The sequence below is a fragment of the Heptranchias perlo genome, unplaced genomic scaffold (genome assembly GCF_035084215.1).
Source record: "Heptranchias perlo isolate sHepPer1 unplaced genomic scaffold, sHepPer1.hap1 HAP1_SCAFFOLD_117, whole genome shotgun sequence".
Classification (NCBI taxonomy): Eukaryota; Metazoa; Chordata; class Chondrichthyes; order Hexanchiformes; family Hexanchidae; genus Heptranchias; species Heptranchias perlo.
The window spans coordinates 935,939-963,176 of NW_027138396.1; the positions used below are offsets into that span (position 1 = coordinate 935,939).

The window sequence follows — 27,238 nt, forward strand, 5'->3', positions numbered from 1 at the left end:
GCGTAAAGCTCGGGAGAAGGGGCCGAGCGGAGCGTAAAGCTCGGGAGAAGGGGCCGAGCGGGGCGTAAAGCTCGGGAGAAGGGGCCGAGCGGGGCGTAAAGCTCGGGAGAAGGGGCCGAGCGGGACGTAAAGCTCGGGAGAAGGGGCCGAGCGGGGCGTAAAGCTCGGGAGAAGGGGCCGAGCGGGGCGTAAAGCTCGGGAGAAGGGGCCGAGCGGGACGTAAAGCTCGGGAGAAGGGGCCGAGTGGGACGTAAAGCTCGGGAGAAGGGGCCGAGCGGGGCGTAAAGCTCGGGAGGAGCGGCCGAGCGGGACGTAAAGCTCGGGAGAAGGGGCCGAACAGAGCGTAAAGCTCGGGAGAAGGGGCCGAGCGGGGCGTAAAGCTCGGGAGAAGGGGCCGAGCGGGGCGTAAAGCTCGGGAGAAGGGGCCGAGCGGGGCGTAAAGCTCGGGAGAAGGGGCCGAGCGGGACGTAAAGCTCGGGAGAAGGGGCCGAGCGGGGCGTAAAGCTCGGGAGAAGGGGCCGAGTGGGGCGTAAAGCTCGGGAGAAGGGGCCGAGCGGGGCGTAAAGCTCGGGAGAAGGGGCCGAGCGGGACGTAAAGCTCGGGAGAAGGGGCCGAGCGGGGCGTAAAGCTCGGGAGAAGGGGCCGAGTGGGGCGTAAAGCTCGGGAGAAGGGGCCGAGCGGGGCGTAAAGCTCGGGAGGAGCGGCCGAGCGGAGCGTAAAGCTCGGGAGAAGGGGCCGAGCGGGACGTAAAGCTCGGGAGAAGGGGCCGAGCGGGGCGTAAAGCTCGGGAGAAGGGACCGAGCGGGGCGTAAAGCTCGGGAGAAGGGGCCGAACGGAGCGTAAAGCTCGGGAGAAGGGGCCGAGCGGGGCGTAAAGCTCGGGAGAAGGGGCCGAGCGGGGCGTAAAGCTCGGGAGAAGGGGCCGAGCGGGTCGTAAAGCTCGGGAGAAGGGGCCGAGCGGGGCGTAAAGCTCGGGAGAAGGGGCCGAGCGGGACGTAAAGCTCGGGAGAAGGGGCCGAGCGGAGCGTAAAGCTCGGGAGAAGGGGCCGAGCGGAGCGTAAAGCTCGGGAGAAGGGGCCGAGCGGGGCGTAAAGCTCGGGAGAAGGGGCCGAGCGGGGCGTAAAGCTCGGGAGAAGGGGCCGAGCGGGGCGTAAAGCTCGGGAGAAGGGACCGAGCGGGGCGTCAAGCTCGGGAGAAGGGGCCGAGCGGGGCGTAAAGCTCGGGAGAAGGGGCCGAGCGGGTCGTAAAGCTCGGGAGAAGGGGCCGAGCGGGGCGTAAAGCTCGGGAGAAGGGGCCGAGCGGGGGCGTAAAGCTCGGGAGAAGGGGCCGAGAGGGTCGTAAAGCTCGGGAGAAGGGGCCGAGCGGAGCGTAAAGCACGGGAGAAGGGGCCGAGCGGGGCGTAAAGCTCGGGAGAAGGGGCCGAGCGGGGCGTAAAGCTCGGGAGAAGGGGCCGAGCGGGGCGTAAAGCTCGGGAGAAGGGGCCGAGCGGGGCGTAAAGCTCGGGAGAAGCGGCGGAGCGTGGCGTAAAGCTCGGGAGGGGCGGCGGAGCGGGGCGTAAAGCTCGGGAGGAGCGGCGGAGCGGGGCGTAAAGCTCGGGAGAAGGGGCCGAGCGGGGCGTAAAGCTCGGGAGAAGGGGCCGAGCGGGGCGTAAAGCTCGGGAGAAGGGGCCGAGCGGGGCGTAAAGCTCAGGAGGAGCGGCGGAGCGGGGCGTAAAGCTCGGGAGGGGCGGAGGAGCGGGGCGTAAAGCTCGGGAGAAGGGGCCGAGTGGGGCGTAAAGCTCGGGAGGGGCGGAGGAGTGCGGCGTAAAGCTCGGGAGAAGGGGCCGAGCGGGGCGTCAAGCTCGGGAGGGGCGGAGGAGCGGGGCGTAAAGCTCGGGAGGGGCGGAGGAGCGGGGCGTAAAGCTCGGGAGAAGGGGCGGAGGAGCGGGGCGTAAAGCTCGGGAGGGGCGGAGGAGCGGGGCGTAAAGCTCGGGAGGGGCGGCGGAGCGGGGCGTAAAGCTCGGGAGGAGCGGCGGAGCGGGGCGTAAAGCTCGGGAGGGGCGGAGGAGCGGGGCGTAAAGCTCGGGAGGGGCGGAGGAGCGGGGCGTAAAGCTCGGGAGGGGCGGCGGAGCGGGGCGTAAAGCTCGGGAAAAGGGGCGGAGGGTCGGGGCGTAAAGCTCGGGAGGGGCGGAGGAGCGGGGCGTAAAGGGAGCCACGCGAGGAATCAAAAAAATCAAGAAAAAGTCAAAAAGTGACATCACAAGACGAGGAAGAGCACAGTGTGTAAGTCAGTAAATATTTAGTTCATTGTCTTTTTACATTAATGTTTTTCGTGGTTATTATTCTTCGTGGTTAGTGTCTTTAGTAGTTAATGTTATGGAGTTAGATAAATTGTAAATTGCCTTAAAGCTAAACAAACAGTATAAATAACTGTTAACTAACATGGTAGGACAGCTGGGGCCCATCACATGCCCATCCTGTGGCATGTGGGAACTCCAGAACCCTTTGTGAGTCCTGGAAAACCACATGTGCAGGAAGTGCCACCAACTGCTCGAGCTCAAGCTCAGAGTTTCTGAGCTTGAGGGGTGGCTGGTATCACTTCAGGAAGCTGAGAGTTGTGTGCATAGCACATTTCAGGAGGTGGTCACCCCACAACTACGGAGAATTCAGGTGGAGAGGGAGTGGGTGACCACCAGACAGACTAGGGGGAACAGGCAGGCAGTGCAGGAGTCCCCTGGGAGTGTGGCACTCACAAAGCGGTATTCAGTGTTGGATCCCAGTGAGGGTGTTGACAGTGCATCAGGAGCAAATCCACGGCATCGTGGGAGACTCGGCTACACAGGGGGGGCAAAAGAAATGCAGTTGTTATAGGGGATTCAATAGTCAGGGGGATAGACAGGCGTTTCTGCAACCACCGATGTGAGTCCCACATGGTGTGTTGCCTCCCTGGTGTCAGGGTAAAGGACATCACTGAAAGGGTGCAGGACATTTTGAGGGGGGGAAGGGAAACAGACAATGACCAATGACCTAGGAAGGAAAACGGTTGAGGTCCTGCAGTCAGAGTTTCAGGAGCGAGGGAGGAAGTTAAAGAGCAGGACCTCAAAGGTAGTAATCTCTGGTAAATAAGGTTAGTGAGCTGCAGGCTCAAGTTGCCAAATGATATAATGGCAATAACAAAGACCTGGCTCACAGAGGGGGAGGATTCGGTACTTAATATTCCTGGCTACAAGGTATTCAGGAAAGATAGGGAAGGAACGAAAGGAGGGAGGGAGTGGCAGTATTGATCAAATAAACAATTATAGCACTGGAAAAGGATGATGTAGCTGACGGGGTCAAAGAAAAATCTCCCTGGATGACTAAAGATATAGAGATTAAAATGAAACGGAAGAAGGAGGCTTTTGACGAATATAAGGTTCATAATATAGGCTGAATACAGAAAGTACAGAGGAGATCTAAAAAAGAGAATAAGAGGGGCAAAGAGAGAGTATGAGAATAGATTAACAGCTAACATAAAAAGGGAACCCAAAAGTCTTTCCCTTTTGTGTTAGCTGTTAATCTATTCTCATACTTATAAACATATAAATAGTAAAACGGTAATCGAAGGAAAGGTGGGACTGATTTGGGACAAAAAAGGAGATTTTTTATGGAGGCAGAGGGCACGGCTGAGGTACTAAATGAATACTTCGCATCCGTCTTCACTAGAGAAGAGGATGCTGCCATTGTAGCAGTAAAGGAGGAGGTAGTAGTGATATTTGATCGGATAAAAAATAGATAAAGAGGCAGTACTTAAAAGATTGGCAGTACTCAAAGTAGAAAAGTCACCCGGTCCAGATGAGATGCATCCTAGGTTATTGAGGGAAGTAAGGGTGGAAATTGCAGAGGCACTGGCCACAATCTTCCAATCCTCCTTAGATATGGGGATGGAGCCGAAGGACTGGAGGATCGCAAATGTCACACCCCTGTTCAAAAATGGGGAGAGGGATGAACCCAGCAATTACAAGCCAGTCAGCCTAACGTCAGTGGTGGGAAACTTTTAGACACAATAATCGGGACAAAAGTAATTGGCACTTGGAAAAGCATGGACAAATAAATGAAAGTCAGCACAGATTTGTTAAAGGAAAATCGTGTTTGACTAACTTGATTGAGTTCTTTTATGAAGTAATGGAGAGAGTTGATGAGGGTAGTTCGGTTGATGTTGTGTATATGGACTTTCAAAAGACATTTGATAAAGTAACACATAATAGACTTGTTAACTAAATTAAAGCCCATGGGATTAAGGGACAGTGGCAGCATGGATACAAAATTGTCTAAAGGACAGAAAGCAGAGAATAATGGTGAGCAGTTGTTTTTCCAACTGGAGGGAAGTATACAGTGGTGTTCCGCAGGGGTCAGTATTAGGACCACTACTCTTTTTGATATATATTTATGACCTGGGCTTGGGTATAGAGGGTATAATTTTAAAGATTGCAGATGGCATGAAACTCGGAAATGTAGTAAACAATGTGAAGGATAATAACAGACTTCAGGAGGACATAGACTGGTGAAATGGGTAGACATATGGCAGATGAAATTTAGTGCAGAGAAGTGTAAAGTAGGAAGAATAAGGAGAGGCAATATAAACTAAATGGTACAATTTTAAAGGGAGTGCAGGAACAAAGAGACCTAGGGGTATATGTACACAAATCTTTGAAGGTGACAGGACAAGTTGAGAAGGCTGTTAAAGAAGCATATGGGATCCTGGGATTTATTAATAGAGGCATAGAGTAGAAAAGCAAGGAAGTTATGCTAAACCTGTATAAAACACTGGTTAGGCCTCCACTGGAGTATTGTATTCAATTTTGGGCACTACAATTTAGGAAGGATGTCAAGGCCTTAGAGAGGGTGCAGAAGAAATTTACTGGAATGGTACCAGGGATGAGGGACTTCAGTTATGTGGAGAGACTGGAGAAGCTGGGGTTGTCCTCCTTAGAACAGGGAAGGTGGAGAGATTTGATAGAGGTGCTCAAAATCAGCAAAAGAGCCAGAGGCGACATGAGGAAACGTTTTTTTACGCAGCGAGCTGTAACAGTCTGGAATGCACTGCCTGAAAGGGTGGTGGAGCAGATTCAATAGTAACTTTCAAAAGGGAATTGGATAAATACTTGAAGGGAAAAAAATTATAGGACTATGGGGAAAGAGCTGGGGAATGGGACTATTTTGATAACTCTTTCAAAGAACCGGCACAGGCATGATGGGCCGAATGGCCTCCTCCTGTGCTGTACCTACTATGATACTATGAACATGCATAGGGCCCTGATGACATTTTAACCAGGGCCTGAGCGAGGAATCCGCCGCAGCTTTCCAGCCAGGATGAAGCGAGTCAACAGCTGACGGGAAGGACAAAGAGGCTCTCCAGGTATGTCAAAAAAATTCTTTTGTGGGGCCAGAAGGAGCAGAAGTGCTCCTCTGAGCCCCACAAAGAAAGTCGCGGCCTCCCTGCCCCGGATTCCTCCCTTTCCCTCCTGTGAGACCCTCCCGAAATGCCCTTCCCGCCGATTAACTGGAAGTGGCTGGCAGCCGAGGGTTGCCCAATCTTTCCCGGCTGGCAGCCGCTCTGCACTCTCTTCATGCCCGTTTCTGGCGGGAATTGGTCCAGCAGCATTTAAATAAAGCACGGGAGTTAAAATATCTTTGGCCTGAAATTTGGGCCAGCGAGTGCATTTCTCATTTGTCCTACCCCCCACCACCACCACACAATCTGAAAGCAGCTCCGGGATAAAATCAACCCCATTAAGTTGCATCCAAAAAGCAGGAAATTTCCAGCCTATGTCGCTGTCAGACTATGCACTATCACTGTCATACGGACTGACATTAGTGCAGAGAAACGCACCAGATGTTTTACTGCAGCTTACTTTCCACACCGACAGGTGGAGGTCTGCAGCAATCTGTAGCCGTTTGCTCCTGGAAGCTCAGAAATGTCTCCACTTTCAGTTACAAACTGGGATTACACAGGAAATTGAAATATTGAAACACTTTGTGTTATTTTCCTGCATTAAAGGCACTATATAAATATAAGTTGTTATTGTTGTTACAGTTGACAGTATAAACAGACCAGAAATATATCCCTGTATTGTATGAAGGTTTCTATTAAAAATCAAAAGGACATTTACCTTCCAGCTGGAACGTGATATTGCAGAGACCATGTGGGTTTAGGCAAGATTTGAAGCAGGGAAATCCACAAGGGTAATAGTGCCATTCACACATTTCAGGAAAAGGGTTGTAGAAACTGCAGTACATGGCTGAAACAGCAGAAAATAGATAGTCATTCCTCACTACTTGATTTTAAAAGTTTACCTGACATCTCGTAATTTTACCTATCCATCAGAATATTCTTTCCATCACTGGTATTTTTTGTCTCTCCTTTAGTACCTCTTTTCCATCCCTTTTCACCACCCAAGTGGCTCTTTCCATCACTGTTCTCTCTTGTCTTTCTTTCAGTATTTACTTTTCTCTTATCTTCATTTCTCATTATTTCTTTTCTATCCTTACACAGAATGTACAGCACAGGAACTGGCCATTTGGCCCAACAGGTCCATGCCAGTGTTTATGCTCTACACGAGACTCCTCCCTCCCGACTTCATCAAACCAAATTAGCATTTCTTTCTATTCCTTTCTCCCTCATGTGTTTATCTAGCTTCCCCTTAAATGCATCTATGCGATTCACCTCAACTATTCTTTGTGGTGGCAAGTTCCACGTTCTAACCACTCTCTGGGAAAGAAGTTACTCCTGAATTCCTATTGGATTTATTAGTGATTATCTTATATTTATGGCCCCTAGTTCTGGTCTCCCCCGCAAGTGGAAACATCTTCACTACATCCACCCTATCAAACTCTTTTATAATCTTAAAGACCTCCATCAGTCTTCTCTTTTCTGGAGAAAACAGCCCAAGCTTGTTCAGTCTTTTCTGATAGGTATAACCTCTCAGTTCTGACATCATCCTAGTAAATCTTTTTTGCATCTTCTCCAGTCCCTCCATATCCTTTTTATAATATGGAGACGAGAACTGTTCACAGTACTCCAAGTGTGGACTAACCAAGCTTCTATGCAAGTTTAACATAATTTCTATGTTTTTCAATTCTATCCCCCTAGAAATAAACCTTGGTTTGCTTTTTTTTTAATGGCCTTATTAATCTGCGTCGCTACTTTTAGTGATTTGTGTATCTGTACCCCCAGATCCCTCTGCTGCTCGACCCCATTTAGACTCTTATTTTCCAAGGAGTATGTGACCCCCTTATTCTTCTTACTAAAATGTACCACCCCACACTTACCTATACTGAAATTAATTTGCCAATTACACACCCTTTCTGCAAGTTCACTGTCTTCTGTATTTTGTCCAAGTCCTCCTCAGTGTATATCCTCCAATTTGGTGTCGTCTAAAATTTTGAAGTTGTACTTCCAATTCCCAAGTCCAAATTGTTTCTGTAAATGGTGAACAACAGTGGTCCCAGCATTGATCTTTGTGGAACACCACTTCCCACCTTTTACCAGTCTTGGTAACTACCTTTAACTCCTACTCTCTGTTTCTGTTTTGTAGCCAGCTTGCTATCCATTCTGCTACTCATCCTATGACTCCACATGCTCTGACCGTAGTCATCAGTCTACTACGTGGTAGTTATCGAAGGCCTTTTGAAAATCCAAATATTTTACATCTACTGCATTACCCTTGTCTACTCTTGCTGTTACTTCTTCAAAGAATTCAATAAAGTTGGTATCCTTGTGTTCACTGGCCATCGCTCGGTATCTCCTTTCTATCCTTGTGTTCACTGGCCATTCCTCAGTATCTCTTTTCTATCCTTGTGTTCACTGGCCGTTCCTCAGTATCTCTTTTCTATCCTTGTGTTCACTGGCCGTTCCTCAGTATCTCTTTTCTATCCTTGTGTTCACTGGCCGTTCCTCAGAATCCCTTTTCTATCCTTGTGTTCACTGGCCATTCCTCAGAATCCCTTTTCTATCCTTGTGTTCACTGGCCATTCCTCAGTATCTCTTTTCTATCCTTGTGTTCACTGGCCATTCCTCAGTATCTCTCTTCTATCCTTGTGTTCACTGGCCGTTCCTCAGTATCTCTTTTCTATCCTTGTGTTCACTGGCCGTTCCTCAGTATCTCTTTTCTATCCTTGTGTTCACTGGCCATTCCTCAGTATCTCTTTTCTATCCTTGTGTTCACTGGCCATTCCTCAGTATCTCTTTTCTATCCTTGTGTTCACTGGCCGTTCCTCAGTATCTCTTTTCTATCCTTGTGTTCACTGTCCATTCCTCAGCATCTCTTTTCTATCCTTGTGTTCACTGGCCATTCCTCAGTATCTCTTTTCTATCCTTGTGTTCACTGGCCATTCCTCAGTATCTCTTTTCTATCCTTGTGTTCACTGGCCATTCCTCAGAATCCCTTTTCTATCCTTGTGTTCACTGGCCATTATTCAGTATCTCTTTTCTATCCTTGTGTTCACTGGCCATTCCTCAGAATCCCTTTTCTATCCTTGTGTTCACTGGCCATTATTCAGTATCTCTTTTCTATCCTTGTGTTCACTGGCCATTCCTCAGTATCTCTTTTCTATCCTTGTGTTCACTGGCCATTCCTCAGTATCTCTTTTCTATCCTTGTGTTCACTGGCCATTCCTCAGTATCTCTTTTCTATCCTTGTGTTCACTGGCCATTCCTCAGGATCTCTTTTCTATCCTTGTGTTCACTGGCCATTCCTCAGAATCCCTTTTCTATCCTTGTGTTCACTGGCCATTCCTCAGAATCCCTTTTCTATCCTTGTGTTCACTGGCCGTTCCTCAGTATCTCTTTTCTATCCTTGTGTTCACTGGCCATTCCTCAGTATCTCTTTTCTATCCTTGTGTTCACTGTCCATTCCTCAGTATCTCTTTTCTATCCTTGTGTTCACTGGCCATTCCTCAGGATCTCTTTTCTATCCTTGTGTTCACTGGCCATTCCTCAGTATCTCTTTTCTATCCTTGTGTTCACTGGCCATTCCTCAGTATCTCTTTTCTATCCTTCTGTTCACTGGCCATTCCTCAGAATCCCTTTTCTATCCTTGTGTTCACTGGCCATTCCTCAGTATCTCTTTTCTATCCTTGTGTTCACTGGCCATTCCTCAGTATCTCTTTTCTATCCTTGTGTTCACTGGCCATTCCTCAGAATCCCTTTTCTATCCTTGTGTTCACTGGCCATTCCTCAGTATCTCTTTTCTATCCTTGTGTTCACTGGCCATTCCTCAGTATCTCTTTTCTATCCTTGTGTTCACTGGCCATTCCTCAGTATCTCTTTTCTATCCTTGTGTTCACTGGCCATTCCTCAGTATCTCTTTTCTATTCTTGTGTTCACTGGCCATTCCTCAGAATCTCTTTTCTATGCTTGTGTTCACTGGCCATTCCTCAGTATCTCTTTTCTATCCTTGTGTTCACTGGCCATTCCTCAGAATCCCTTTTCTATCCTTGTGTTCACTGGCCATTCCTCAGTATCTCTTTTCTATCGTTGTGTTCACTGGCCATTCCTCAGTATCTCTTTTCTATCCTTGTGTTCACTGGCCATTCCTCAGTATCTCTTTTCTATCCTTGTGTTCACTGGCCCTTCCTCAGTATCTCTTTTCTATCCTTGTGTTCACTGGCCATTCCTCAGGATCTCTTTTCTATCCTTGTGTTCACTGGCCATTCCTCAGAATCCCTTTTCTATCCTTGTGTTCACTGGCCATTCCTCAGAAACCCTTTTCTATCCTTGTTTTCACTGGCCGTTCCTCAGTATCTCTTTTCTATCCTTGTGTTCACTGTCCATTCCTCAGTATCTCTTTTCTATCCTTGTGTTCACTGGCCATTCCTCAGGATCTCTTTTCTATCCTTGTGTTCACTGGCCATTCCTCAGTATCTCTTTTATATCCTTGTGTTCACTGGCCATTCCTCAGTATCTCTTTTCTATCCTTGTGTTCACTGGCCATTCCTCAGAATCCCTTTTCTATCCTTGTGTTCACTGGCCATTCCTCAGTATCTCTTTTCTATCCTTGTGTTCACTGGCCATTCCTCAGTATCTCTTTTATATCCTTGTGTTCACTGGCCATTCCTCAGAATCCCTATTCTATCCTTGTGTTCACTGGCCATTCCTCAGTATCTCTTTTCGATCCTTGTGTTCACTGGCCATTCCTCAGAATCCCTTTTCTATCCTTGTGTTCACTGGCCATTCCTCAGTATCTCTTTTCTATCCTTGTGTTCACTGGCCATTCCTCAGTATCTCTTTTCTATCCTTGTGTTCACTGGCCATTCCTCAGTATCTCTTTTCTATCCTTGTGTTCACTGGCCATTCCTCAGTATCTCTTTTCTATTCTTGTGTTCACTGGCCATTCCTCAGAATCTCTTTTCTATGCTTGTGTTCACTGGCCATTCCTCAGTATATCTTTTCTATCCTTGTGTTCACTGGCCATTCCTCAGAATCCCTTTTCTATCCTTGTGTTCACTGGCCATTCCTCGGTATCTCTTTTCTATCCTTGTGTTCACTGGCCATTCCTCGGTATCTCTTTTCTATCCTTGTGTTCACTGGCCATTCCTTAGTATCTCTTTTCGATCCTTGTGTTCACTGGCCATTCCTCAGAATCCCTTTTCCATCCTTGTGTTCACTGGCCATTCCTCGGTATCTCTTTTCTATCCTTGTGTTCACTGGCCATTCCTCGGTATCTCTTTTCTATCCTTGTGTTCACTGGCCATTCCTCAGTATCTCTTTTCTATCCTTGTGTTCACTGGCCATTCCTCAGAATCCCTTTTCTCTCCTTGTGTTCACTGGCCATTCCTCGGTATCTCTTTTCTATCCTTGTGTTCACTGGCCATTCCTCGGTATCTCTTTTCTATCCTTGTGTTCACTGGCCATTCCTCAGTATCCCTTTTCTATCCTTGTGTTCACTGGCCATTCCTCAGTATCTCTTTTCTATCCTTGTGTTCACTGGCCATTCCTCAGTATCTCTTTTCTATCCTTGTGTTCACTGGCCATTCCTCAGAATCCCTTTTCTCTCCTTTTGTTCACTGGCCATTCCTCGGTATCTCTTTTCTATCCTTGTGTTCACTGGCCATTCCTCGGTATCTCTTTTCTATCCTTGTGTTCACTGGCCATTCCTCAGTATCCCTTTTCTATCCTTGTGTTCACTGGCCATTCCTCAGTATCTCTTTTCTATCCTTGTGTTCACTGGCCATTGCTCAGTATCTCTTTTTTATCCTTGTGTTCACTGGCCATTCCTCAGTATCTCTTTTCTATCCTTGTGTTCACTGGCCATTCCTCAGAATCCCTTTTCTATCCTTGTGTTCACTGGCCATTCCTCAGAATCCCTTTTCTATCCTTGTGTTCACTGGCCATTCCTCAGTATTTCCTTTCTATCCTTGTGTTCACTGGCCATTCCTCAGAATCCCTTTTCTATCCTTGTGTTCACTGGCCATTCCTCAGTATTTCCTTTCTATCCTTGTGTTCACTGGCCATTCCTCAGAATCCCTTTTCTATCCTTGTGTTCACTGGCCATTCCTCAGTATCTCCTTTCTATCCTTGTGTTCACTGGCCTTTCCTCAGAATCCCTTTTCTATCCTTGTGTTCACTGGCCATTCCTCAGTATCTCTTTTCTATCCTTGTGTTCACTGGCCATTCCTCAGAATCTCTTTTCTATCCTTGTGTTCACTGGCCATTCCTCAGTATCTCTTTTATATCCTTGTGTTCACTGGCCATTCCTCAGTATCTCTTTTCTATCCTTGTGTTCACTGGCCATTCCTCAGTATCTCTTTTCTATCATTGTGTTCACTGGCCGTTCCTCAGTATCTCTTTTCTATCCTTGTGTTCACTGGCCATTCCTCAGTATCTCTTTTCTATCCTTGTGTTCACTGGCCATTCCTCAGTATTTCCTTTCTATCCTTGTGTTCAATGCCCATTCCTCAGAATCCCTTTTCTATCCTTGTGTTCACTGGCCATTCCTCAGTATCTCATTTCTATCCTTGTGTTCACTGGCCATTCCTCGGTATCTCTTTTCTATCCTTGTGTTCACTGGCCATTCCTCAGTATCTCTTTTCTATCCTTGTGTTCACTGGCCATTCCTCAGAATCCCTTTTCTATTCTTGTGTTCACTGGCCATTCCTCAGTATCTCTTTTCTATTCTTGTGTTCACTGGCCATTCCTCAGAATCCCTTTTCTATTCTTGTGTTCACTGGCCATTCCTCAGTATCTCTTTTCTATCCTTGTGTTCACTGGCCGTTTCTCAGTATCTCTTTTCTATCCTTGTGTTCACTGGCCATTCCTCAGTATCTCTTTTCTATCCTTGTGTTCACTGGCCGTTCCTCAGTATCTCTTTTCTATCCTTGTGTTCACTGGCCATTCCTCAGTATCCCTTTTCTATCCTTGTGTTCACTGGCCATTCCTCAGAATCCCTTTTCTATCCTTGTGTTCACTGGCCATTCCTCAGTATCTCTTTTCTATCCTTGCGTTCACTGGCCGTTTCTCAGTATCTCTTTTCTATCCTTGTGTTCACTGGCCGTTCCTCGGTATCTCTTTTCTATCCTTGTGTTCACTGGCCATTCCTCAGTATCCCTTTTCTATCCTTGTGTTCACTGGCCATTCCTCAGTATCTCTTTTGTATCCTTGTGTTTATTTGCCATCCCTTGGTATCTCTTTTTATTGATATTATTCACTAATGGTTTATCAGTGTCTCTTTTCTTTCCTTAATGTGTTGTTTATGATAATAGATTTGCAGATATAATTCGCAGCAGAGCTCCAGCTCATTAAATGATCACATCCTGCAATTTAAGAATTAGTTAAAGTAATACAAAAATAATTCAATCTATGTGACAAATGCAAAATTTAGGTTTACTTGATATTGTTCTAAAATTTGTTAAGAAATATGTAGTTTAGAAAATTTGATTATCCATCCACAACTAATGAAAATATTTACATTCTGTGCATTTTCTTTTTTGTTTAGGATCATCTTTTTGCTCTTCATACAATGTCACTGTTAAGAAACGGAAATCTTTGGGCACCAAACAGTCAGCACCAAGCATTTCCAGATGAGACCAGGAATATTATGGGTTCGATGCTGACATTTAAGCGAGGACCATTAAGGCAGAGAGTGGAGGCTTTCAGACCACCAGTCTCGGCTGGAATCAAACAAGAGCTGAGAAAAGACTACACATAGTCCCATGCTGACTATTAAATTTTCACGGTTTGGACACTTTGTATGTTAAGGCTGCAATATACTTACGACAGATTTCAGGAGTCCTCCAGTCAATGCATACTCCAGTTTCATTGCAGGCGAAAGCATAGGCAGCTACAGCTGTGCAAAAACACTCACAGTCTCCACCACTGTCACAAGAGCAGGAATCATGTACACAAGCATCATAAAATGGCTTCGGGTCAACCTGTTGATGAAATAGATTACTAACTCCAGTAGGATTTAAAAAGAAATATAGCAAATGATGACATTTAAAAAATAAGAAGTTGTACAACCATTCTGTGACAATTTGTAAAGATGTCACTTGTAATTATGGAGCACTGCTTCTGTGCCCAGCCCTTGCGGTGTGGTTTCTCAGTGCAAGGGTCATCATCAGGTACAGCATTCGGGCAATTAGCGGTCAGCTTCCAGGTATTTCCAAACTCAGTTACATCTGTAACAACAGACTGGCTTCTCGTCATGAAGTCATTGTTGGCGTTTCCATCGAAATTACCACATAAGCCGCAAATATTACCCTAGAATCATAGAGTAATAGTCACCCTTTTGTTGAAATAAGTTTACTTTGGCATTTTTAAAAAAGCACTTATATATATGCTAATACTTTAGAAATAATTGAGGTGGATAATGACTCAGGTTGTGGATAAGTTTACTCATACCTGGTAAGAAGGACTCAGCTTAATAAAAACACCGGTCTTTTTGTCCCATATCAGAATCAATCCGTTGTTAGCTTCCACTGTCAGATAAAGGCCAAGGGTACGGATAGTGAACGGGATCTTTTTGTTCTCATTCCGCTGTATTACTTCATGTTTCCCTTCAGCTAGCTTCAGTTCAAAATTCTGGAACAGAAAATAACAAGAATTCAGAATCATAAACAAATGCAAACAGAATGAATCTGAAATGAATTAAGCATCAGTGAGAAATTGTAATACTCAAAGACAGTACCTCGAAAAAAAGTTTGATTGATTTAGAACATGTTGTTCCAGTTGTTCCACAGGGGACGTTTTCTGTGATCACACTGAAGGTGCCGTTGGTAAGATTATCTCCACAGTAGTCCTGCAAATTCAGAGTGCGTAATAAATAAATAATGTAATTGCTTCAATAAATAATATTGTACTATTAGTGCTATTGCACTTATAAAGCAGCTTGTTGTCTTAAAAGGAACTCAGATCCTTGTGGGACCAACACTGATGCTACAGAACAGCGATAGGTGAATTCATGCCCATGATGCCCAGTGCCACTGCTTTCCAGATCTCAGCCACATTGGTTGGGTAAGATTTGAGCAAAGGCCAAGCACTTCCTCATGGTGGGAAGGAGAATGAAAATCAGTTGTAGAGTTGCCTTCGGATTTCCTGGGACAGCCTGATTCGTTACTGCATTACAGGCACCTGGAAACAAATTACTGGTCCCCAGCCTCTTAGGTCCTAATTGAGGGCTTTGTGCCATCCGAAAAAAAGGTAGAAGAAGCCTTACCTGGGCAGCAACATATTCACAGTTCCCATCAAAGTTGTAACGCTTGCCATCAAATGTGATGTAGTGACCACTCCCATATATTGTACATGCTCCAAAGCAGGGAATATCTGTGCAGACCCAACTGCCTTTCTGGCAAGCACTAAATAAAGCAAAATGGTATGTGAGCAATATACAGGAAACATCAACTTTTTTTTTAACGAAAGCACACATTGAACTATGATCTCAAAAACCTAGTACCTTCTTAACTTCAAATGACTTCATGTCTCACAGCCTTGAGAGGTTTGTTAAAATTTGGTGCCTTTTTTCCCATTGGGGCCGGAATTTGCTGGAGCGATGCATCTCACAGCGTGCCCGGTTCGTCAGACTTTTTCCTGCACACTTCAGCTCAAAAAGTTTTGCCTGTAAGTTGCTGGAAGTGCGAGCTGATACCGTGCTTAACCAATGAGATTTAAGGATTGAGAAATAAACAGAGGAACAACTGAGAAGGATGGTGAATTAGAGTGGGTGAATTCAGTGTCAAATAAGGTACAGAAAGAGAAATAAAGGGCCCGCTATTAGGACGGAAGCGGGTTGCCAGCGGGGGGTCGACTGGGTGCGTGGATAATGCGCCCAGTGAAATCGGGGTGCTCCGCACGCGATGGCAGCCTAGTAGAAGGTACTTACGTGTGCTTCCGGGTTTCCCGTTGCAAAAGTGCGCAGCGGGCGCACTGCACACCCGCATCACAGGCTGTCAGCAGGAGGAGCCCTATTTAAAGGGGCAGTCCTCCAATGCTCCTCCTGCAGCAAAGAACCAAATTGGCAGCATGGAGCAGGCCAGAGGCAAGGCTGCTCCAAGGTTCTCAGACTCCTCACTCCAGGTGCTGCTCGATGGGGTCAGGAGGAGGAGGGAAACGTTTTTCTCAGCGGACGGGAGGAAGTGGCCTGCCTCTGCCACCAAGAAGTCCTGGCTGGATCTGGCCGAGGAGGTCAGCAGCAGCAGTAACATCTTCCGAACCTGGGTCCATTGCAGGAAGAGATTTAATGACCTAACCAGGTCAGCCAAAATGAGTATACTTACGCATTCTCCCACACTCCGTCTTCCACATCACCTCCACCACCACACAACTCCTTCTGCACTGCCACCACAACGCTCTCGCATCACTCCTCACATCCACTCAACCATCATCCTCACCTTGCCTGCACTCACCGCCCCAGTTCCCATTCGAACACTACCACGCAACCCAATCCTCATACAATCTCACGGCTATGTCTCACACGCACCCTCCCATGCATCTCCCTCATGGTCACCCCCACCCACACTAATGCATGCAGCGGCGCACTATGCAACCATCGCTCAATCACGCCTCTCTGTGTTTTGCCTTGATAGGAGAAGAGATGCCAGAAGTTCCCAGGAGAGGGATGATGGCGAAGGGGGAAATGGAAGTGGGGACGCCACTCAAAGCGCTCCCACGTCTTACCCGTTGCCCCCCCCTCTCAAACAGTACCCGCAATGTTGCCTCCTCTCCAGGTGGCTGAGTCTGCCCCTGCACAGGTGCAGGTGGAGCAGTCTTTGGAGGGCCCCACATGGGCACTGAAACCCAGAGGGCATCCGCGCAAAGCATCTCATCGGTCAGGGCATGGACAAGAGTAACCTGCCACTACCTCTGCTGAAGCCACAGGTGTAGCACTACATAGGGGTTCCCGTAAACGTAAGGCTAAGGTTTTGTGAGCATAAAGGGGATGCACAAGGGTATATGATGGAATGTCATGTTTTTCATTCAGATTTGTTTCTTTTGCCAACCACATTAAATTTTGTTATCACCACTACTGCCACGTCTTTGCAAATCTTGTCTGGTTTGTGCAATAATTCCCTTTCCTGAGGATCACCATGAAGATCCACACCTGATGCCACCCATTGGGTCACTGCAGAGTGGGTGTAGGTGTATTTGTAGGGCTCTTTTGTGCAGACAACTGAGAGACGCCGGCGATGTGCCCGGTGGCACCCTGGAAAGATCCGGAGAAGTTGTTGAGGGCAGTGGTGACTTTGACAGCGACAGATAAGAAGATGGTGCTCGGGCCAGCCGGGAGCAGCTCGGCATGAAGGAGGCTGCAGGTGTCCACGACTACATGTCGAGTGACTCTGAGCCTCCATGTGCGCTGCTGCTTAGAGAGGTCCAGGAAGTTGAGCCTCGGTCTGTGGACCCTGTGGCGAGGGTAGTGCCCTCTGCGACGCATCTCTCTCTGTGGCTGCCCACCCTCCTGCTGTGCAGGTGGTTGTGTCACAGCACTGTGTTGTGGAGCTCCACGTGTCTGAGGTGGACGGCGAGGCTGGTGATGCTGTTCGTCCTCTGAGGAAGATGTATATTTGAGGGGGTTCGCAAGGTAGGTAAATGTGTCTGCACATTTGAGGTTCCAAGTTGGTGAATTTTAGTGTTAGGAGGAGGGTGGTGGAGGCCAAACTTTGTCCAAAGTGACAGAGTGGCCTCCTGCATTGAGTGAGGGTCTCCCCTCCCCACACCTGTCAAATGGACCTTTGCAGCTCCCGCTGGCTGGTGGCTGCAACACGTCTGTTTCAACGGGGAGTATTTCCCCCAGCACGGGAAACACGCTCTGTTAAGATGAAAATCCTACCCCTCCTAAAATATCCTCCGAATCAGGTCTGCAAACGACCTGATTGGGAGGATAATTGCTTCAAGTGGGATCCCGCCAGCTTTAGTTGCCGGTGGGAGTCCCGCGTGCGGAGGCTGCGTGCGCATCTAAGCGCGTTATTGGGGAACTCGGAAGTGGGCGGGTTGGAGCCGGGCTCCGGACCCGTCCCAGGAATCCCCAATTTTAACAGCCCCCACACTACGAACGCACCCGCTCAGCCATCCGAAAATTGACCCCAAAGAGAGGGAAAGAAAGATTGGATTAAGAGAGAGAGAGAAAAGAATCAGAAAGGAAAAGTAAGAAAAAAAATTAAAATTTAAAATTGGACATTTTAAAAATCTCCAACAACTATTGACTATCTGAAGGAATGAGGCTCCATACTTTTAATCATTCACTTTCTGGGTCAGAGAGGTTGATTGGAAGTCATTAACGATTATAATGTTGTTAAAAGGGTACGTACGCTATTAATTACGAGACTTAACGTTCTGTGGCGAGTTTAATGGGCAATTAATGTCCAAATGCTGCGACTTCATGAAACTCACAGGGGGGTGAAGGATGAGATGTTGTTTTCGTGAAGCGAATAGCAGAGTGGCGTAAATCGTCCAACAACTTGTAGCGATTTGCAATTCATAAGGTATCTCTTCCTCACCACAGTTGCTGGCCAATTTGCGCATTAATAACGGCATCATGCCATTATTTTTTCAGCAAATTTCATGTCTCTTGATTTTTCAGAAGAACGGAACTGCTGCAGATAGTGAGCCTGATTTTGCTGTAAAAATAACAATGAGGCTAACAGCACTCACCGTTATTTATGTGCAAATCGAAAGGCAACTTCCGGATACCACACATGCGCAGTTAAATCCGGAAATCCGGAACTTGCTCTTTGAGATGCGATGCTCCTCCAAAAGCTGCACAGAAAGGGCATCTCGCTGTCTGGCTCCCCCTTGAACGGTGTGAAGTTCCTGTACTGTTGTCGCAGATACAAACTAAACTCGCCAAATAAAGTTATTTCAAGTCTAAGTACCATTTTACTGCCAAACAACCTCTCTGGCACTGAAAATTAACTTTTACAAGTGTGGAGTCTCATTCCTTCAGATTTTAATTATTGTTGAACATTTTTTTTAAAATGTAAATTTTTTTTTTACTTTTTCTTTCTGACTCTTTTATCTCTGTCTCTTAATTCCATCTTTCTTTCCCTCTTTATTTCGCTTTCTGCACCTGATTTGGCATTGAATTCAAAATTCTAGCTAACACTTCCTGGTTCTGACTCACTCTGTTATTAACAATTCTTCAATCTGATTGGGAAAGGAGATACACAGTTGCTTGCCCTGTTCACAAAGGTCCCAGATGCCCTGTAGTTTGCGCCATGTCGTTTGGCTGTCCCGTGCCATGCAAAAGCTCATAGAAAGTCTATGGGCAAGTGCAAGTGTAACAAACGGCTGGCGCCGATCGTTCGCTGCCCAATTCCAGCCCAATATATATTAGGCATTATGATGCAATTTCAGTGATATAAACATGGGTAAACATAGAACCATAGGGTGGGAATAAAGGGTTTGGAATACAGTGTTAACTCTACATATGTAAAGCATTACTGCACAATGAGAACCGTTTTGATAGCTCATATTTCTAAAATGTTTAGATCCATATGGTTTAATATAATGATACATTTAACATTTAAAGATTTATAATGCAGTTAGAAAATTACCAGGTGTTACAGTCGACTGTGATTCTGCTTCCAGGTTGGTAACTGAAATCATTGTGCATACAGGGGCACTTGTCCTCAATAACACAACTTCCATTTCTATTGTCCAGCAGCCCCTCAGGACAAACACAGCCAGATACACACTTCTCACTGTACTGTAGAAACCAAGAAACAGGTGGTTTTAGGATTAAAATTAATAGCAGCGAAAGGACAATTCTTGCCTCAGATCAAGATTATACTTCAGCTTACTATAGTGAGTCTCTGGGGGTAATTTTCAACTTTTGAAAGTGGCGTAAAACCGGTGATACCAGACGGGCTGCCCAATATACACCCCGTTCAATTTTCCTTTCCATGTGAAGGAGAATCGGGCGGGATGTATAAATGAGTGGCCTATCCAATTTAATGCCACTGCCGAAAGTTAAAATTATCTCTCTTTTTTCAAACAAATTTTAGGACCTAAGTGCATTCTTATTCTAGTAGCGCTTTCTTTGCTGTATTTAAATGGAAATACATCTTGGAGCCCGTGAGGTGTAATATTTATTCGGTGGGAATCGAACTGAATAAGGTACAAGTCATTGTTTTGCTTATCGCTAGTGCATTAAGAACAAAAGAGTTTTAAGGAAGGTGAAAAAAGTCCACCTTCTTTCTTTATTGAAATAACCCCACCTTCTTATCAAATCCTTCAATCCTTTCTTTCTCCAGAATTGTATCCAATTGTTGCTTGAAGCCATTTATACTGTCTGCTTCAATGACCTTCCCTGGGAACTTATTTCACAACTCTATGACTCTTTGGGTGAAAAAGTTCCCTTGACTTCCCTTCTTATTCCTAACTTCCAAAATTTTAATTTGTGTCTCTTGGGACCTGAACCTGTCATCATAGAAAAAAATTGCTCATATCACTTTTGTCAATTCCTTTCATGATCTTGAAAACTTCAATTGGATGACCTCGAGGTCTCTTTTTGAAAAAAGACAAGCCAACTTCCTTAACATTGCTTCATAAGTTATATTCCTGATACCTGGGATCACCTTTACTGCTCACCTCCTTGCTCTCTCAATACCAATAATGTCCTTCCTATGATTAGATGACCAAAATGGTGCACAGTACTATGGATGGAGTGTGACCAAATCCTTATATAGTAACATTACAACGTCTTTCGGTTTTCACTCTATGGAGCCAGTTTTTACTTGGCCAAATCGGCATTAACAAGGCGCTAACAGCCTTAAGATGGGGTCAGTGGACTTACCACATCATTTACCCCGATGCTCCGGTCGTCAGCATTTTTAGTGGGGCTTACCACTGGGCGGCTGAAGTGCCCGCCTATTTCAGGGGATAGGCTCTTTTAAAATGCAAATTAGGGTCTTAAAACATACATAGGATCTTGTTTGCCATTTTGGGAGAGACACTTCGTCCAGTTTTATTGGTGGTACTGCAGGAGAGGCCCCAAAATCTTCCTCACCAATCTACCTGATTGAAGCAAAGTGATGGAAGGTGTCGTCGACAGTGCTATGAAGCGGCAAGTTCTCACTAATAACCTGCTCACCGATGCTCAGTTTGGGTTCCGCCAGGACCACTCGGCTCCAGATCTCATTACAGCCTTGGTCCAAACATGGACAAAAGAGCTGAATTCCAGAGGTGAGGTGAGAGTGACTGCCCTTGACATCAAGGCAGTATTTGGCCGAGTGTGGCACCAAGGAGCCCCAGTAAAATTGAAGTCAATGGGAATCAGGGGGAAAACTCTCCAGTCATACCTAGCACAAAGGACGATGGTAGTTGTACTTTGAGGCCAATCATCTCAGCCCCAGGACACCTCTGCAGGAGTTCCTCAGGGCAGTGTCCTAGGCACAACCATCTTCAACTACTTCATCAGTGAACTTCCCCCCATCATAAGGTCAGAAGTAGGGATGTTTGCTGATGACTGCACAGTGTTCAGTTCCATTCGCAACTCCTCAAATAATGAAGCAGTCCGTGCCCGCATGCAGCAAGACCTGGACAACATCCAGGCTTGGGCTGATAAGTGGCAAGTAACATTCGCGCCTGATAAGTGCCAGGCAATGACCATCTCCAACGGGAGAGAGTCTAACCATATCCCCTTGATATTCAACGGCGTTACCATCACCGAATCCCCCACCTTCAACATCCTGGGGGTCACCATTGACCAGAAACTTAACTGGACCAGCCACATAAATACTGTTGCTACAAGAGCAGGTCAGATGCTGGGTATTCTACGGCGGGTGACTCACCTCCTGACTCCCCAAAGCCTTTCCACCATCTACAAAGCACAAGTCAGGAGTGTGATCGAATACTGTCCACTTGCCTGGATGAGTACAGCTCCAACAACATTCAAGAAGCTCGACACCATCCAGGACAAAGCAGCCCGCTTGATTGGCACCCCATCCACCATCTTAAACATTCACTCCCTTCACCACCGGTGCACCATTGTGTACCATCTGCAAGATGCACTGCAGCAACTCGCCAAGGCTTCTTAAACAGCACCTCCCAAAGCCGCAACCTCTACCACCAAGAAGGACGATGGCAGAAGGCACATGGGAACACCACCACCTGCATGTTCCCCTCCAAGTCACACACCATCCTGACTTGGAAATAGATTGCCGTTCCTCCAGACTGCCCAACATTGCACCGGCCCAGACCTGGTGAGCTGCACTCGCTGGTTCCATTTAAATGAAGCCGGGCCTCTAAATGGCTTCGGGCCTCTTCGGTCTTAGCACTGGCAGGTTGCCAGCGCACTCCGCAGGTGAGCTACCCAAGGATTATAATCTACTCCTACGTCCCTGGCAATGAAACTACGTATTTTATTTGCCTTTTTTTTAAATGGAGCTAAGCATTGTACCGAGAGATTCTAATGCCATGAATTAACAGGAGAGTGTCTCATTTCTACAGTTCACAATCACAGTGAGTTCCTGATCTTACCCATGTGGTCAGTCTGTTAGAGGAATCGAGCAGGGATGTGATACCTCCACCTAGGTGGGGAGGATGAAGAAAATCTCTTTGATGTGAACCACTCTCACACTCTGTGGCTGGATGCTAATTAATTATTTAAGGATGTATTCATACAACTTAGACTTTCAGCTAGGAACAGAACATTTCAAAATGGCATAAACAGTTTTTGTTAATGCTAACTCATAAATCTGATTTCATAACAGCCCTATATTGTGGCCCCGACTAGAATAGTGAAAATCTAGATATATATGTACAATTGTACAATTATAATACTTCATTATGAAAATGAATCTCAGGATACCCACACAGTCCAGATTCTGGTTTCCGCAAGTCCTGCGACACTCTGCCCCTGTTGTGCCCGGCTCTGTAGTATTGCAGCTGAAATGGATCTTAGGTGGGAAACACTCTGTACAACACAAAATGCTTGTAAGGTCGTGTCATATATTCAAATATTAATATTTAAATTAACAAGGCATTTGTGAACAAATGTATCTTAAACTGGACAGCAAGACTTACTATTCACTCTATATAGTGATGTCATGCACTGCACTTTTCCATCTTGACACACACTGTAACAGATAGGTGGAGAATTGTAAGATCAAATTGTATAAGTTCCATATGATCATCATTATTGGGCAAAATCACTACAGCGGCCACTTTAATTTACCAATGGGTATCTCCTTGACGAATCATCTCTCCAGGATTCAAGAGGGTGCCCTGATAGAGGCAAGGGCATTCGTATGAGGGCACACATCTGCCTTTGTCATTCATGTACATTCCTTCAGCACAGCCACATCCATCCACTGGTACATGTTGGATTCCACATGTAATATCCTTCTCACTCAGAGAATGACAAGTGCGCCTGCAACTCTTCATATCATAACTGTATGTTAGCGTCTCGGGGCAGGTCTTTATGTAAGAGTCTGTAACAAATTAGTCAAAGAAAAGTCAAGGCTAAGAAAAGGCTAGTCTGCCAAAGAAACTTGCTGTAATGTCTATTAATCCTTGCTGACAGTTAATGACAGAGTAGTTCTTGTGTGAAAAGGACCTAGAGTAGTCCTTGTGTGAAAATATCGCGACGCCACAGTACTTTTATATTCAGAAACAATTAGTTTTAATTCAGATTATTATTATTCAAGCTCAAAATTAACATCAGAAGTTGTGCTAAATAAAGACTAGTATAATAGTACTGTACTCGCTGACCTACATTGGCGCCCAGTCTGGCAATGCCTCGATTTTAAAATTCTTATCCTTGTTTTGAAGTCCCTCCATGGTCTCACCCCTCCCTATCTCTATAACGTCCTCCAGCCATACAACCCTCCGAGATCTCAATTCTTGCCTCTTGCACATCCCCAATTTTAATCGCTCCACCATTGGCGGCCAAGGCTTCAGCTGCCTAGGCTCTCAGCTCCCTAGGCTCTCAGCTCTGGAATTCCCTCCCTAATCCTCTCCATCTCTCCACCTCTCTCTCCTCTTTTAAGGCGTTCCTTAAAACCTACCTCTTTGACCAAGCTATTGGTCACCTGTCCTAATATCTCCTTATGAGGTTCAGTGTCAAATTCTGTTTGATAACGCTCCGTGTGAAGCGCATTGGGATGTTTTACTACATTAAAGGCACTATATAACGTCCAGGGTGGATAAAAATGAACCAGTGGACGTAGTGTATTTAGACTTCCAGAAGGCATTCGACAAGGTGCCACATAAAAGATTATTGCTCAAGATAAAGAATCACTGGATTGGGGGTAATATTCTGGCATGAGTGGAGGATTGGTTATCTAACAGGAAGCAGAGAGTTGGGATAAATGGTTCATTCTCGGACTGGCAACCAGTAGCCAGTGGTGTTCTGCAGGGGTCGGTGCTGGGTCCCCAACTCTTTACAATCTATATTAACGATTTGGAGGAGGGGACCGAGTATAACATATCAAAGTTTGCAGATGATACAAAGATGGGAGGGAAAGTAGAGAGCGAGGAGGACATAAAAAACCTACAAGGGGATATAGACAGGCTGGGTGAGTGGGCGGAGATTTGGCAGATGCAATACAATATTGGAAAATGTGAGGTTATGCACTTTGGCAGGAAAAATCAGAGAGCAAGTTATTATCTTAATGGCAAGAAACTGGAAAGTACTGCAGTACAAAGGGATCTGGGGGTCCTAGTGCAAGAAAATCAAAAAGTTAGTATGCAGGTGCAGCAGGTGATCAAGAAGGCCAACGGAATGTTGGCTTTTATTGCTAGGGGGATAGAATATAAAAACAGGGAGGTATTGCTGCAGTTATATAAGGTATTGGTGAGACCACACCTGGAATACTGCATACAGTTTTGGTGTCCAAACTTAAGAAAAGACATACTTGCTCTCGAGGCAGTACAAAGATGGTTCACTCGGTTAATCCCGGGGATGAGGGGGCGGACATATGAGGAGAGGTTGAGTAGATTGGGACTCTACTCATTGGAGTTCAGAAGAATGAGAGGCGATCTTATTGAAACATATAAGATTGTGAAGGGGCTTGATCGGGTGGATGCGGTAAGGATGTTCCCAAGGATGGGTGAAACTAGAACTAGGGGGCATAATCTTAGAATAAGGGGCTGCTCTTTCAAAACTGAGATGAGGAGAAACTTCTTCACTCAGAGGGTAGTAGGTCTGTGGAATTTGCTGCCCCTGGAAGCTGTGGAAGCTACATCATTGAATAAATTTAAAACAGAAATAGACAGTTTCCTAGAAGTAAAGGGAATTAGGCGTTATGGGGAGCGGGCAGGAAATTGGACATGAATTTAAATTTGAGGTTAGGATCAGATCAGCCATGATCTTATTGAATGGCGGAACAGGCTCGAGGGGCCGATTGGCCTACTCCTGCTCCTATTTCTTATGTTCTTATGTTCTTATATAAGTGCAAGTTATTGTTGTTGTTGTTGTGGAAATGTGACTAGATCAGTGATGTAATGAATGCCAATATCAATGGTGATGTTCTCACTGCACTGTGATCTCACATGCAAAGATCTTCTGTCAAACTCCACTCTTTTAAATAGTGGGTGCACGAACTATTTAAAAACACCTACATACAAACAGAATATAAGCACTGATGCTTTACGCTGCTTCTCTTTCTTGGCACATTGCCAATGCCTAGAACTATGTTGTTATGCAGAAATGTTCGAACACAGAGTTAGTCGTTACTTGCTGAACATAGTTTCTGGAGCTATGGGAAATCTGTTGCCAGTTGCCAACCCAGTACAATTTTCGACTAGAGTCAAATTTCTAAGACGAATGTGCTTGTTATGGTTGCGTCTGGCTTGACTAAGTTATTATGAATATAATGAAAGCTTACTTACTACACACTTTTGACCGCCAGTTGGTTAACATGACACCTTTGCTTGCGCAAGCTCGAACATATGAATAGAGGGCAGCGCACATGCAGTCCTCATTTTTATCACAGTTGCAGCTGTCATATGTACATTTCTAAAAAAAGGGAGAAAAAAAGCAAATACTACTTTGTACTTTCAAGAAAAACAACACGAAGGCTAGATAAGTTGGAGTGGCGAGTTAAGGTAAAACCACTGCTTCATCTTCACTTCTGCGTGAATACCTGACTTCAGGGTGGCAATCCAAATCAACATGTTACAACTGTGTTTTTGAAAATTATTATTCATTCATTCTTCTTCTTCCTTGCACCATTGAGGTTAACAAGGGGTAAAATCTGGAGCATACAGTCACTTCTACCATCCCATAATCCACCCACGTATGCACATCAGCATAGGCCAGGGACATCCAATGAAAAACTTGTCGGTGTTGTTACATAAGCACTGGAAAATTAGAGCATTTAATTACTTTAAGTGTGGGAGACAATTTTTCTGTATCTTGAGAGGAAGTGCAATGCCGGAAAAAAACACGAGAAGCGGAAATAAAACATTATGGACCTACCTTGAAGTGCTCGTTTGGATCGATGGTGGAATGGCAGGGAGAAAAATCCCCTCCTGGCTCTTTTAGAAGGGAGCACCAATACTCAGCATAGTTTTCTGGAAGAGAATTTTGGACATATCTTAGAATGTTTCCTGAGTCCCATACAGAAGACTACCCTGCTGTAAATATAGGTAAATTTCACTGCACCGCTCACATTGATATAAAAGTCACATACCCTAAACAGCTGAATGTTACTCACGCCGACATATAAGTATGCCCACAGGTTCACAGGTCATAGGGTGATTAGTTCTTGGCTGGGGCATAAATACCGAAATTTACCTCAGATTGAAGTAGCTTTCTATTCTCTGGGAACAAATTTATATCTTGTGAAAATATTTCGGTTGCTTTTTCCCCGTATGAAGAATGACCAAGAATTTTGTTTGAAACAGGGCAGAAGTTTAAAGTTTTGACTTGAAATTACCCCTGCCAGCCCTAGCCCAAAGTCGTTCCCTTTTGCTCTTACTGTTTTCAACACTGATAGCACAGGGGTTCTCCAGACGATCTGATTTAACCGGGCAGCTCAGCTGGGCTTTCCATGTGTTTGCAAAGGATGCAGCTGTCCCCTCAACTAAGCCATTACTTGCCTTGAAATCATCATACAGAATATCATTAAAATTCCCACAGAAACCTAGGAGAAATAAAACAAGAGTATGTTAAACCTAATGCCTTTTTATACTTACCTAAAAAGAGCAAAAAGAGAAGATCACAAACAGATAAAATAGGAGTGTAGCATTGGAGTATGTGAGGCTACACAAAAATGTGACAGGAAAAACAGATTTGCACAGAACAAAAATGGCTTGATAGGAAGGATTGGGTTAAGGGTTAATTGGAAACCTATGAAGATTTATTTAGAACCAGGAATTGCTTTTGTTTGAATTGCCTGTGAGTGGAGGTGACTTTCAACAATGCCAGACCCTAGAGTATAATACCTACCGCATGTCTTCCCCTTGTGTGATTGCTCTAGTGTTACGTAGACTTGCATCAGAGGAACCAGCTGGACCTGCAGTTGCAGGCCAAAATGTGTCTCTAACAGGATGTGGAATGATGATGGTTTGAAAACAGTATAATTTGCTGCAAAAGAAAATAAATATGGTTCAATATTTTTATAATTCCTGTCTTCTGTAACTATCCTGGAAGATTTTCCATCGCCTTCCTGCCTCCATTCCACCCACCACGTGGTATCGAGTTAGCTGTGAGAAAACACTTGATCTCCCTTCAGTTGATTACTCCTCCTGCTCCAAAACCCATAGATTGCTGTGTGAGGAATCGTGGATGCTGAGCTAGTGCCTGACTATTCTATGGCTCTGCACCGTACTGTCTAGCTATTACT

The 27,238-nt window shown here is 45.6% G+C and overlaps 1 protein-coding gene across 1 annotated transcript in view; it reads right to left on the minus strand.

Moving 5' to 3' along the window:
• The window catches only part of LOC137307998 (uncharacterized), a 110,725-nt gene that overhangs the window by 43,754 nt on the left and 39,733 nt on the right, over positions 1-27,238 (minus strand). Inside the window, exons 12-23 of the mRNA XM_067976968.1 lie at positions 26,842-26,979; positions 26,372-26,536; positions 25,870-25,964; positions 25,281-25,407; positions 22,624-22,879; positions 22,262-22,334; positions 19,001-19,152; positions 14,668-14,806; positions 14,140-14,250; positions 13,854-14,033; positions 13,473-13,712; positions 13,228-13,384 (exon numbers count right to left, since the gene is read on the minus strand). Of these exons, the coding sequence (XP_067833069.1) occupies positions 13,228-13,384; positions 13,473-13,712; positions 13,854-14,033; positions 14,140-14,250; positions 14,668-14,806; positions 19,001-19,152; positions 22,262-22,334; positions 22,624-22,879; positions 25,281-25,407; positions 25,870-25,964; positions 26,372-26,536; positions 26,842-26,979 (1,833 nt within the window). The remainder of the gene's footprint in view (positions 1-13,227; positions 13,385-13,472; positions 13,713-13,853; positions 14,034-14,139; positions 14,251-14,667; positions 14,807-19,000; positions 19,153-22,261; positions 22,335-22,623; positions 22,880-25,280; positions 25,408-25,869; positions 25,965-26,371; positions 26,537-26,841; positions 26,980-27,238) is intronic.